General features: G+C 50.6%; 1 protein-coding gene and 1 non-coding gene across 2 annotated transcripts in view; both read left to right on the top strand.

Annotated features, from left to right (window-relative positions):
- COL22A1 (collagen type XXII alpha 1 chain) overlaps positions 1-12,349 on the top strand; it is a 201,493-nt gene that overhangs the window by 141,767 nt on the left and 47,377 nt on the right. Inside the window, exons 34-37 of the mRNA XM_045162761.1 lie at positions 126-170; positions 4,302-4,349; positions 11,128-11,241; positions 11,602-11,655. Coding sequence (XP_045018696.1) covers positions 126-170; positions 4,302-4,349; positions 11,128-11,241; positions 11,602-11,655 — 261 coding nt within the window. The remainder of the gene's footprint in view (positions 1-125; positions 171-4,301; positions 4,350-11,127; positions 11,242-11,601; positions 11,656-12,349) is intronic.
- On the top strand, positions 12,122-12,228 carry LOC112579261. Its single transcript, XR_003103760.2, has one exon. It is a non-coding gene; the product is annotated as a U6 spliceosomal RNA (small nuclear RNA).

Below are 12,349 nucleotides of genomic sequence, written 5' to 3'. Positions count from 1 at the left end.
GTCCGGTGATCTGTTTTCTCCTGAGTTGCGCTTGGCAGATAGAGAGGCTGTGGGAGAGAGTGGGCAGAGTGGATCAGGATTATGTGCTTAACAGAGTTAATGTGTTTCTTTCTTTCTTCTTTTAGGGTGTACCAGGAAATCCGGGAGAAAGAGGGCCTCCTGGCAAACCAGTATGTCATCTAACTGTTCTGGATGAATCTTGACCATCAGGGGTTCAGCCAGAATAAAATGCAACTCGGATGGCTCAAGAAGCTTTAAGAAGGGGCTTTTTACAAAGCTGTGGGCGGAGGGAACTAATCAGAGGTGGCTCTGATGCCCAGAGATAAACACAGAGGGAAGCCAGTACCACCATGTGCCCATATTCAGAGCCAAGAGAAAGCGGGAGCAGTGGGGACAGGGCTGCCAGATGGGAGCGGAAATTGTGGGTTCAAAGCCACTGCCAGGAAGCCTGGCCAGAGGCTGGGAGGGAGCAGTGCCCCCACCCCAGTTTCCCCATGTGCCTCTCTTTGGGCCAGCTCACCTGAGCTCCAGAGGCAGGTGAGTCCCTGATACACCCCCAGGACTTGGAGCAGAAAGGGTGGATGGGGACCTGGGGGTGAGCAAATGGACAGGAGCCACTTCTTGTCCATGGCTAGTTCCTCACTGGCCTGTGTCCTGCCCTTTTTCTCAGTAATGTCAGTTCCTTCTGGTTTCCCCCCTGTTAGAGTAGAAGCTTCCTTTCCTCTCTCACAAGGAGAGCTACAGGAGCTTGCGCAGGACGAGAGAGTCCTGAGCGTCTGGTCCCTGGCAGCATGGCGGGCTCTCGGCTCCGGCAGGCTTCCCTCGTGTGCAGTGCGTCCCCTCTGGGAACCCAGCCCCCAGATTAAGTTACCAACGCCAGAGATGCTCTGAAGGCTTAGCCAGCTCACCAGGCTATCAGTGGGCCCTCCAGGGAAGGAGCAGTGAGGATGAGTGGGTCTGGGTGGGCAGGAAGCCGCTGGGAAGATACAGGAGAAATCAGCCCTTTGAAACCTGCTGCCTGAGAAGGAAGAGACAGTGGCAGCCACGACTGGGGAGTCCCAGGCCTCGAGACTGGTTTCAGAAGCCAGGGAACTCCCCTGGGCAGAGGCTTGCCCTCAGGACAGCCGTCTGTCTGCTCTGCGGCCCGGCCTGCTGCAAGTGTCAGTCAGGCAAAGAGCCAAGACCTGGAGGCCCCTGAGGGCGTGAGCATCTGTCTCTGCCTCGTCCAGGCTGCTGGGAACAGCAGACACCTGGACGGGCACCCTGGTCTCCTAGAAGGGTCCTGAAACTTCACTAAGACCCGCCAGAAGGGTGAGTGAAAAGTCTTGCTGGAAGGTTGAGGGTACTTATTCATATGCTCCTCCTCCTTCACGGAGTCAGATTTGCAGCAGCCAAAAAAAGCTCACAGAATCCACCCTGGTACCCAAGTGCCAGTCCCTTGTGAAGTGGGTGGAAGAGTAAGGTTCAGGCCAAAGGCTGAAGGGGTTCAGATGACCTCTGCCAGATCCAGACCTTGATACCTCTGCAGAGAGAAGTGCATCCACCGAGTCCAGCGGACAGGATGGGCTCACCTTGATGTGACTCAACTGGTTTCTGGCAGAGACCGAGAGAACATCGGTCTCTCTTGACTACCTTTAAGTTCACAGAACCCCCTCCCCCAACGTGGTCCCAGGTGCTGCTGAGTCACTCTCAGGGTCTCTGCTCTCTATAATCAGACGAGTCACGTTCTCAGGGGTCCCCAGGACCCCCTTCAGGTTCAGTGACTCACCAGAAGGGCTCCCAGAGCTCAGGAGAGCTGTTACACTCAGGATGATGCTTTATCCCAGGGAAGGAGCCCCCAAGACACGAGGCTGAGGCCTCCACGTGTCTCCTCCCCACACTCGGCTCTCCCAGAAGTTGTGTGTATTCTGAATCCATGGGGGTGACCCCGAGTGGTCTGAAATTCAGTGGGTGTTGCCATCAAGGGATGCTCACCCAGACCAGGCGTGCCTCCCTGGGTGGTCTTGGTTACTCCACCATCTCCCGCCCTCCCAGAGGTCAGACTGGCCCCAGGCCCCCAGCAAGGACACTGTTAACTGCATGGCCCAAGGCCCTGGGTAAACAAAGCACCCTTATCAGGGAGGGCATTCCAAGGACTTAGTACATCTCTCCAGAGCAGCCGGGGCCAGACCTGTCTTGGGGATGTGCAGGGTTGGGACAACCAAGGCCTCTCCTGCAGTCACCAGCCCTCCGAGGGTGGACAGTGGGCCCTGGGCGGGGTTCCCCCAGGGCTACACCCCTAGAATCCCTGTAGCAGGAGTCCCCTGTCTACCCTTGGGTGCTCTAGAAGCAGAGCCTCTGGTGGGGATTCTTGTGCCTAATGATTGATTAAGGTGAAACCTGTTAAGATTGAAGAAAACAGGGCATGGTGAGGGAAGAGGTGGTCGAAGCTGTGGGTTCAGCTGGAATCTAGCCTCAGCCTGATCCCACAGGGAGCTCTCGGGTGTGAGCAGCAAATAGAGCTAGCCCGTCAAGAAGTGGTTCTTACTCACCTCCACGTCAGCCCATCATCAGTGGCTGTGTAGCTGACGTCTCTATGACCAGCCAGCCAGAGTCCTGGCAGCAGGTGGTTGGTGCCCAGGAGGTAATGACGGCCTGGGCAGGGCACAGACTCTCTCTCTTCACCCCAGCACTTTCCTCTCATCAACAACCGACTGGCCACTGCCCCCGCACCGGCCTTGCTCCTGTGTATTCAGGCCTCTCTCAGGAGGCCTACAGAAATGGATCACAACAGGGTGTTAATTAAATTATCCCCCAGGGCACGCTGTACCTAGAAGGGAAATCCACCCCTTCTCTCTCTTCTAACTGATGCCCAGCCATGCTCATAGAGCTTTAACAACTCTACAGAGGGCTCAAATGACAGCGGAAAAATAGCCCCAAGAATACAAGGCCAGCAGTATAAAAATCTCCCAATTTGTAAAAGAAGGAAAAAAAACCTCCCAATTTGGACAGTATAAATCTTGCGTTATTAACTTGCCTGGAGAAAACATGCAATGTCAAAATAAAATCCCTCTCCCCTTTTAAAGTTTTACTCAATTAGTGTGTAGCATGGGTTGGCCTTCCTCCCCAGGGTTGGTCTCTGATAACTAAGGGTGTTCTAGGCTTTCTCCAGCAGATGCAGCCTAGGCAAGCTTTCCCTGCAGGCAAGGGGCCACTTCAGAACCTCCGATTCTGACTCAGCCCGATCCCAGTCTGTCTCAGGTGGTGTCCTCTTGCAACCCAGGGCAGTGATTAAATACTTGAGCATTTCAGCTTAGGAAGCATGACGTACACCCAGCCAGTGCCAAGGTTATCCTATGCGAACTTACACAATGCCTCTGCCACTGTCTGCAGCCACAGGATGTGGCAGAAACTCCATGGAGTCAGGGAAAGTGGGGAAGCCAGGAAATTGTCTCTGTAACAGGCTAGACCTGATAAACCTGGACTCAATCAGAAGGAACCAGCCACCACAAGTCTATTAGTGGTCCCAGGCTTCCAACATTCTGGAGGAAGCCTGCCATCTTCCCTCTGGACCGTGGGCTCTCTGGCACTCCTTGTCCACTGCGATGTGCAGAAGTTTGCAGAGCAGCACGCCAGTCTCCGGTCCTTACCTAAGAATCCCTCGTCCCTTCAGCATCTGCCTTTGCATTTCCATTTTCCTTCCCAGCTTCCTGTCCCTTGCACCCTGGGCTGAACCCAGCCTCCACTCCACTTGGGCTCTGGGCCTGCCATGGTCATAACACGCCACTTCCCAACTCACTGTGGGTTTGAGTGTGAACTCGGGGACCTGCAGACTCCTTCACACCTTCAGAGGCTTTGTAATTACTCCTGATTTCTGAACTCCCCTCCTGAAGTTAGAGACTTCCAACTCATAAAGACGAATGAGGCTTAAAATGCTAGTTCACCTGGGGGAGCTGAAGGAATTGCTTTAGGTTCCTACTAGATGTGAATGACAGCGGCAGCTATTACCCACCTGGAGTGAAGGACAACCCGCCCCCTTCGTCTTCCACAGTACCCATAGGACTGCTGGTGCTGCTGGAAGGGGGAGGGGCCAGCAGGAGAGAGAGGGCCAGGAAGGCCGGGACCAGAAAGTCTGATGTTAGTTAGGACTGCTCAGAAGGGCCTGCCTGTGGTTCCCAAGCGTGGGGTGTAGACCAGGCTCTTTGTGTCCTGTGTAGACATGTCACCTGTTACAGTCACATTTTGAAGGCTGCTTGCTGCAGAAGCATGGGATATGCAGTGTGCACTCGTGTGTATGTATTTATTTATTTTTACTTTGACAGGGCCCCTCTTCAGTACTGTCTCCAGGGGACGTAAATCTCTTGGTGAAGGTAAAAACATAAATGTGCATGCCTTATGAGAGTTGTGATGGGGAGACTGGAGATGTCAATAATATGGTCTTTCTTTTTTTTTTTGGTCTGAGCAACTACGTTAGAGTATAAACAACTATAACAACATTTGTTGAGAACATGCCGTGCCAGCAATGTGCTAAAATCCACTGTCCAGCACAGAAGCCACTGGCCACATGTGTGAATTTAAACTTGTTTAACTTAATGAAAAAAAAAAAAAGATTCCGGTCTTTGGTCACACTAGCTACATCCTAAGTACTTACTGGCCACCTGTGGCTAGTGGCTGTCTTATTGGACAATAAGACCCGTTGTCACGGGAAATCCTTCCGGGTGGTACTATGGTTAATGCTTCACGTGCATCTCTCATGTCTGCAATTGCTCCATGAGGTTGGTACCATTTATGTCCTCGTTTTGCTTGTTAGTTGCTCAGTCATGTCAGACTCTTTGAAACCTCATGTTCTGCAACCTGCCAGGCCCCTCTGTCCATGGGATTCTCCAGGCAAGAACACTGGAGTGGGTAGCCATTCCCTTCTCCAGGGGATTTTAAGACTATGCTGGTGTGTTTCTGGTGCAGTCAGTTAGCACATCCGGCGGTTAACCGAAAGGTTGGTGGTCTGAGCCCACCCAGGGATGTATGTCACCCTTTATAGGGCTTCCCTGGTGGCTCAGACAGTAAAGAATCGGCCTGCAATGCAGGAAGCCCGGGTTTTTGATCCCTGCATCCGGACTATCCCCTGGAGAAGGGAATGGCAACCCCCTCCAGTATTCTTGCCTGGAGAATCCCATGGACAGAGGAGCCTGGTGGGCTATAGTCCATGGGGTCGCAAAGAGTCAGATAAGACTTAGTGACTAGCACTTTGTTTGTTAGAAACCTGAGTCACCATGAGGGTCAGCGACTTTCTGGGAATAGAATCCACTCCTCAACGAGTCCAGAGACTGACTTTGGACCCCACACAGGACTGCGTCCTAGGGTTCTGAAAAGACAGACCTGGGCAGAATCCAGCAGGTTGGGTGAGGATCCTGCTAGTGCCAGGTCCAGGGCGCAGGTGCCGAGCGGTGGAGTGAGCTGCTGGGCCCTTGGAGTCTGGATCTGAGCACAGACGGAGCTCATCGTCAGAACCACAGCACTCTCTCCCCGGGGGGCGGGGGACGTGAGCTGAGAGCTCGGTTGAGATGGGCGGAGAGTTGGCTGCCTGGGAGCTCGGCCAGGGACCTCCGGTCTTGAACGGAAAAGGGGAACAGGCAGGACAGAGCGGGGTAAGATCCATGTTTCTGGAAGAGCGGTCCTGTGGCCACACACATGGGGGACCGTTTGTTGCCTCTGTTCTCAGCCTTGGTCTGAACTTTGGGTGGAGCCTGGCCCTGCCTTTTGCGTGACCGCCCCTCCCTCCTCTCCTGTCTTCTAAAAACCACTTGGGAGGCATTTGAAAGCACCCGGTTCCTGCATGAGAGCAAGAGAGGAGAGCAAAAGAAAAAAGGAAACCTTCTCAGAAGCCTGGGACTTTTCATCTCTACACATTGAGATGCCTTGATGGAAAATGATACATTTTACTTAAAAATGAGGAGTGGAGCAATCTTTCTTGATTTTTACTGACAAGAGGGAGTTTTTTTGTTTGTTTTTTTTACAACCAGGACATGGCAAGAAATCTTTATCTATTGAAGTCCTATTTAGTACAGGCTTTTTAGTCTAGGTGATTTTTCTCTAATTCTGTCCCACTGGGAAGGCATTGGGTTTGCCTCGGTTCTTGTCCCCCACCTCCCCTTAAGGATTACAGCCTCAAAGTGTCCCAGTCTTTAAGGCAGAGATAACAGGAGTGACTGCTGTGAGCTTTACAGCTTCAGCATTGAAACAGACGTTTAGTCAAATTGATACTTCTGACCTGCCAAAGGGTGTAGCAGCCAGGAACTGCAGAGAGAATGTGAGCACCTACATTCAGGGCAGCACCTGAGACTCCCTGGCCTTCCAGAGCTGTGCTTTGCCTGGAAACTCTGTAGACGAGAGCCTGGCCCTCGTGGGTTTGCCCAGGTCTGCAGAGTCACTGTCCTGGCTCCCTAGTTGATAATCACCCACTGCCATCTTGATGTCGGTTAAAGCCTGATGGGGTGGCTGTCGGCGGGGAACCCTCTCTTGCTGAGAAGGCATCTTTCGTTACAGAAAATTTGCCTCCTTCTGGTCATTGGAAGACTGCCTGAGTAGAAACTTTGTATTCTAAGAGTTCCCATTTACTAAACTTCCATGATTGGATCTGTGCCCAAGAGGTCCTCCTCAAGGCCTCTCCGTTAGACGATTCCCAGGATAAATATTGTTTCACCCAGTCCCTGCCAACAACCCAGTTACTGTTGTCATTCAGTTGCTCAGTCGTGTCTGACTTTGTGACCCCATGGACTTGCAGCACGCCAGGCTTCCCTGTCCTTCACCATCTCCCAGAGTTTGCTCAAACGCATGTCCATTGAGTCAATGATTCCATCTCATCCTCTGTCATCCCCTTCTCTTCCTGCCTTCAATCTTTGCCAGCACCAGGGTTTTTTCCAATGAGTCGGCCCTTCACGTCAGGTGGACAAAGTTTTGGAGCTTCAGCCTCAGCATCAGTCCTATCGATGAATATTCAGGGTTTATTTCCTTTAGAATTGACTGGTTTAATCTCCTTGCTGTCCAAGGAACTCTCAAGAGTCTTCTCCAGCACCACAGTTTGAAAGCATCAATTCTTTGGTGTGCAGCCTACTTTATAGTCCAAGTCTCACATCCATACATGACTACTGGAAAAACCATGGCTTTGATTAGATGGACTTTGGGTACTATTACCTGCTGCCTTTTGCAGAGCAGGAGGTGGGCAGGGGTGGGCCAGACACTTGTTCAAGGTGACAGAGCTGGACGGTGGCAGAGCCAACACTCACTCCCAGTGTGACCAGCTCCAGTTCCTCATGCTCTTGACCCCTCTGCTACGTGACTTCATCTTTGCGTGTGTCCAAGCTTCCTGACAGCCACCTGATGCAGGACAGGCAGGTAGTGAGTTCCTTGGCTGTCAGCTCGAGGTTTGAGGTACAGGCTACATGCTTGGCATGAACGTGTACTGAAGGTTCAGGAATCCAGTAGAAGTTCTTGTGAGATGATCTGGAGATGATTTCTGTGCCTGGCAAGACACCGCAGCATCCCTCCAGGGTTATGCAGTTTTGAGCGCTTGCTTCGTCTGCTGTCCTGCATCAAATACAATGACACAGGGTTTGCTGAAAATGTCTCAGGAAATAGGAGGGGATGGAGACAAAGGGGAGTCTGCATTTACACACTGGAGCTTGCAACATGCTAGATGCTTCACATGTATTAAAATTTGAACTCTCTCCCAAGGTAGGAGAAAGAGCCTTGTTAACAGATATGGAAGTGGACTCAAAGGAACTAAAGTGGCTTGCCTGAGATGACTCAGTTAAGTGGAAGAGTTGGGAGCAGAATTGATGATCAGGGTCATCTCTCTGATCTGCCAGTGGGGCAAAGGGAGGAAAATTACAGCTGAAACCACAGGGATGTACATGGCAGCTGAAACTCCTGTGTTCTCGCCATGTATTTCTCCCCAGAATCTGAGGTTCTCATTTCACAGATAGGGAGACTGAGGATTGGAAAGGTGTAGCCGTGAACCCCAAGTGAGCAGAGGCTTCCCTGTGGTATGGGCAAGCCTGTCCAGCTGGACACACAACTCTGGCTAGTGATGGGGAGGGAGAAAATTCCACCTGTGGGTCCTCTTGAGTTCTGTGGTGGGACTAAACATTAACACAAGGCATTAACAGGAGCAGAATAAGTTTTAATTTGTGCACATGGAGGTCTCCTAGAAATGACACCTAAAAAGTGGCCAAACAGGCAGCTTTCATACTTTGTAGATAAAGACATAAGACATTTGTGAGGAATTGACAAGGCAAAGAAACATAGGCTTTGGGTGCTTCATTAATGAAGACTTTAAGCAGAGCTTGGGTTCAGGGTAGTAAATTAAAATTGAAGATTTATAGGCTTCTTGGCCCTGAAATCCCGGTTTCTGGGGATAAAGGTGTCCTCCCACCTCCAACTGCAGGGAGGGCCCCTTTCACGTGAGAGGTTTATTTCCTGTATTTCGGTTTATTTCCTGTTTTAGGGAAGACAGAAGTATCACTGTCTGTCTTACACTGACCATTTCTTAAGTACCTTTAATTTGCAGTAGTTAATATGCCACTGAGATGTGTTTGGGGGCAGTCTGCCTGGATCCCAGTGCTAGCATCCACATGACTGAGGTGTCCCAGGTCCAGGGGCTGGGGTCCCACGGGCACAGGGGCAAAGGGAGGCTTGGTGGGAGAGCGGGTCGGGGGCTGGTCTTGCCCTATGCACACTGAATTCCAGGACTGGGTCCGTATGTTAAGTCCAGCCCCCTCTCTAGCAAGTCTGGGGGCTGCCCTGGCCATCAGGAAACAATGCTCACAGGAAGTGTGACTAAGACACGCTCAGGCTGACTTATCCATGCCAGAAATTGACAAGAAATGAGAAAACAGTGAGATCTTGTCTTAGATGCGATTGCTTTCTCCTGTGGATCCCACTGTACCCTCCAAGTCCAAAAATTCTTAGTGTCTGGACGTCCTTCTGCAATCAGCCTAGCTCTGCTTCCATGCATCCTGTGTCTGGGGTTGCCCTATTTCACAGATATATCCTATTTTAAGCAACTATAGAGATGGTTTAGGAATAGAAGAGTTTCTCCCTAGTCTGCCACCCTTCCAAACAGCAGCAACTGAAGACAGTGTCCTTCGGCTCACCTCATTTGCCATTTCTTCACATACCCAACATTTCGTTCCCCTCAACATTTCAACCAGCTTCTGAAACCACCCACTAAAGGGAGATGGCACTAGGTGTGTGAAGGTCAATTGGTGGTGGTTGATTGGGTCGGCTGGGCCCCTCACGGAGCTCATGCTCTGTGGAAGATTATTTGCTATAAATCGGACATGCAGAGATAAAGCAACTCTACTTCTGTTCTCGAAGAGCTCACACTTTTTTTTTTTTTTTTTTTTTGCTTGGTGGGGACGGCATGGAGCTATAAAGAGACCACTCTATAGTGAGACAGGTGCTTCTGTAGCAAGAGGTTCTCAGGGGCAGAAGCATACCCCCAGTGTGAAGCAATCAGGAGGGCTTCTTGGAGTAGGACACCTCTAAAGAAACATCAAAGATTGAGTAGGCATGAGCACCTGAAAGGAAGGTGGACTGCTCAGAGGTGCTTTTTGTCGATGAAAGCCCATCCATCCTGAATTAGAGATCAAGATGAGTGCCGGGCCACCTGAGACATCACCCGCTGTGAACGTGAGCAAGTCTTGGCCCGTCTCTCCAGTGAAGCAGCCCAAGGCCTGAGTTAGCGCATTTGCTTGGGTCAGTTGGTGCCATGGATCCGTGAGCTCTTCAAGACAGCTGTTTACTGTGGTCTCGAAGCAGAAGAGCGCAGTGCCCAACAGCGAGGGAGCTGCTGGCTGAGTACGTGAATTCATAACAAAGCTGAAGGCTCTGGAAATGATCTGGCACTGTTCCGAGAGCCATCCTTGTTTTACTTTATTTAACCTTTATCACAAGGAGGGAATCGGGGAGGAAGACAGGATTAGAGTGAAGGCTTGGAAGGAGCGCCATGGTAAAGAATCCGCCTGCAATGCAGGAGATGCAGGAGGTGTGGGTTGGCTCCCTGGGTCAGGAAGGTCCCCTGGAGGGAGACATGGTAACCCACTTCAGTATGCTCACCTGGGAAATTCCATGGACAGAGGAGCCTGGCGGTCTACAGTCGATGGGATCACAAAGACTCGGACATGACTGAGCACGACAACAGCACAAGGAAGGAGCAGTCCAAGACGCTGGGGTGTGAGTTGGACCAGAGTGTGGTCAGGCCAGTGAATTTCATTTGGGGTTTACTGTGCTCCAAACTGTAAGACCTGGGGATGACACAGACAAGCTCGAGAATTGGTTCCCTGGGCTTTAAATTCACTCCAGGGACAGAACTCACCTGCCTCAGAGCCGAGGAGCAAAGCTCCATTCCAGAGAGCCTTGATTAAATACCTACTTTGGACTGAGAAGGGCTTCCCTTGTGGCTCAGCTGCTAAAGAATCCGCGTGCAATGCAGGAGACCTGGGTTTGATCCCTGGGTTGTGAAGATACTCCACTCCAGTGTTCTGCCATGGAGAATTCCAGGGACTGTATACTGCTTGGGGTTGCAACGAGTCAGACACGACTGAGTGAGTTTCACTTGGACTAAGAAGAATGCCAGGCGATACTTGGTGTGTGTTACAGTGAGCAAGACCTGGGGGAGGGGGATTGCCTCTTACGTTCTTTATTTTGCTTCTTTGTTCAGAAACCACTTGGGTAAACCTGTGAGACAGAGAATTCAACCTCCAGCATTGTTTTGTCTCTGGCTTTAGGGACAAAGCATGCTGTTTCTTACAGTACTAAATGCTTGCTTTAAATCTGTACTGTGAATATTTTTAGACGTTCACAGACATCAGTACATGTGCTTTTGACGTCTTGGTCTTGGGCTACATTTCAGCCATTGGCCGGAAGTAGGGAGACGTGCGGTAATAATACAGATATATCAATGCTGAAACCTAGTTTAAGAACGAGAGAGAAAAACATGAAGTTTGACACAGGCTGTATGGGTAATGACTCCATCTACCCGTTTGCTTTTTCATCATTTGCTGGCTTCCTCCTGTCTGGAGGGATTGGAGCTATGGGTCACCTTTTGTTTTACAAGTAACTGTATTATCATGTTACTCTTTCTCTCAGGACGTGTGCAATGACTGTCCCCCGGGCCCCCCAGGCCTCCCTGGTCTTCCAGGTTTTAAAGGGGACAAAGGTCTCCCAGGAAAGCCAGGGAGAGAAGGCACAGAAGGGAAAAAGGTAGGAACAAAAGAGGAGATTTCGTTATTATCATTGGGACGAAGTGAATCATCTTGGAGATGCCAGCCCTGCCTCTCTGGTACCCGTTGGGAGGCGAGGATCCTTGGGGTCACCTTGGGGACTGGTTCCTGCACCATTTACCACTTTGGGAGTGGGTTATACCCTTGAATGCACAGCCACACACCTTATCACCGCCTACCTTTGCTCAGACACTCTGAGGGGCAGGCGGGGACCTGGGAATCCCATGGGAAATGAGTGAATGATATGGAAGTGGACATCTTGCTGATGATGCCGTATGTCAGGTCCAGACACTTATTCCTGCTGTTTTTTCTTTTTTTCTCCCCGTTCTTCCTGCTGCAGGGGGATGCTGGGCCCAGAGGCCTCCCAGGGCCCCCAGGAATAGCTGGACCACAGGTCAGTGAACCGTCATAAAACTCATGTGTATCTGTTCTCATCTCACTGGTTAGCCTAAGTTTGAGGAAGAGTGATGCCCAGTGTAACGAGATCATGGTTTTAAAATCAGAAAACCCACATTCAAGGTCTCTCTTTTGCACCAGCTGTCTCAGTGACCTTGGAAATGGGCACTTGAACTTGTTGAGTCTCAGATTGCTCATCTACAAATACCTGAGTGGTTGGAAGTACAGATGAGCTACTGGATAGGAATGTGTAGTGATGGTTATGACGTGAACTTTGGGGTCAGATAACTCTGAATTCTAGTTGAGTCATTGTTGCTGTGTGACCTTAGGCAAAATCTTTGACCTCTCTGGGCCTCAATTTCTCCAACCACTAATAATGTGAATAAAAACAACTGCAGAGAGAAGTGAGAGTTGAACATATCGTACAGATAAAGAACTTAGCACTCGATAAAAGGATTATTAGGGTGCTTGCTTCTGCAGCACATACACTAAAATTGGAATGATACAGAGAAGATTAGCCTGGCCCCTGCGTAAGGATGACGTGCAAGGTCGTGAAGCATTCCGTATTTTTAGATGTATGGAAAGAGTAACATGCAAACTTACATTACCATATGTAAAATAGATAGCCAACAGGAATTTGCTGTATGGCTTGGGAAACTCAACCAGGGGCTCTGTATCAACCTAGAGGGGTG

Source organism: Bubalus bubalis, chromosome 15, assembly GCF_019923935.1.
Source record: "Bubalus bubalis isolate 160015118507 breed Murrah chromosome 15, NDDB_SH_1, whole genome shotgun sequence".
NCBI lineage: Eukaryota > Metazoa > Chordata > Mammalia > Artiodactyla > Bovidae > Bubalus > Bubalus bubalis.
This window is presented reverse-complemented; position numbering and strand designations above follow the sequence as displayed.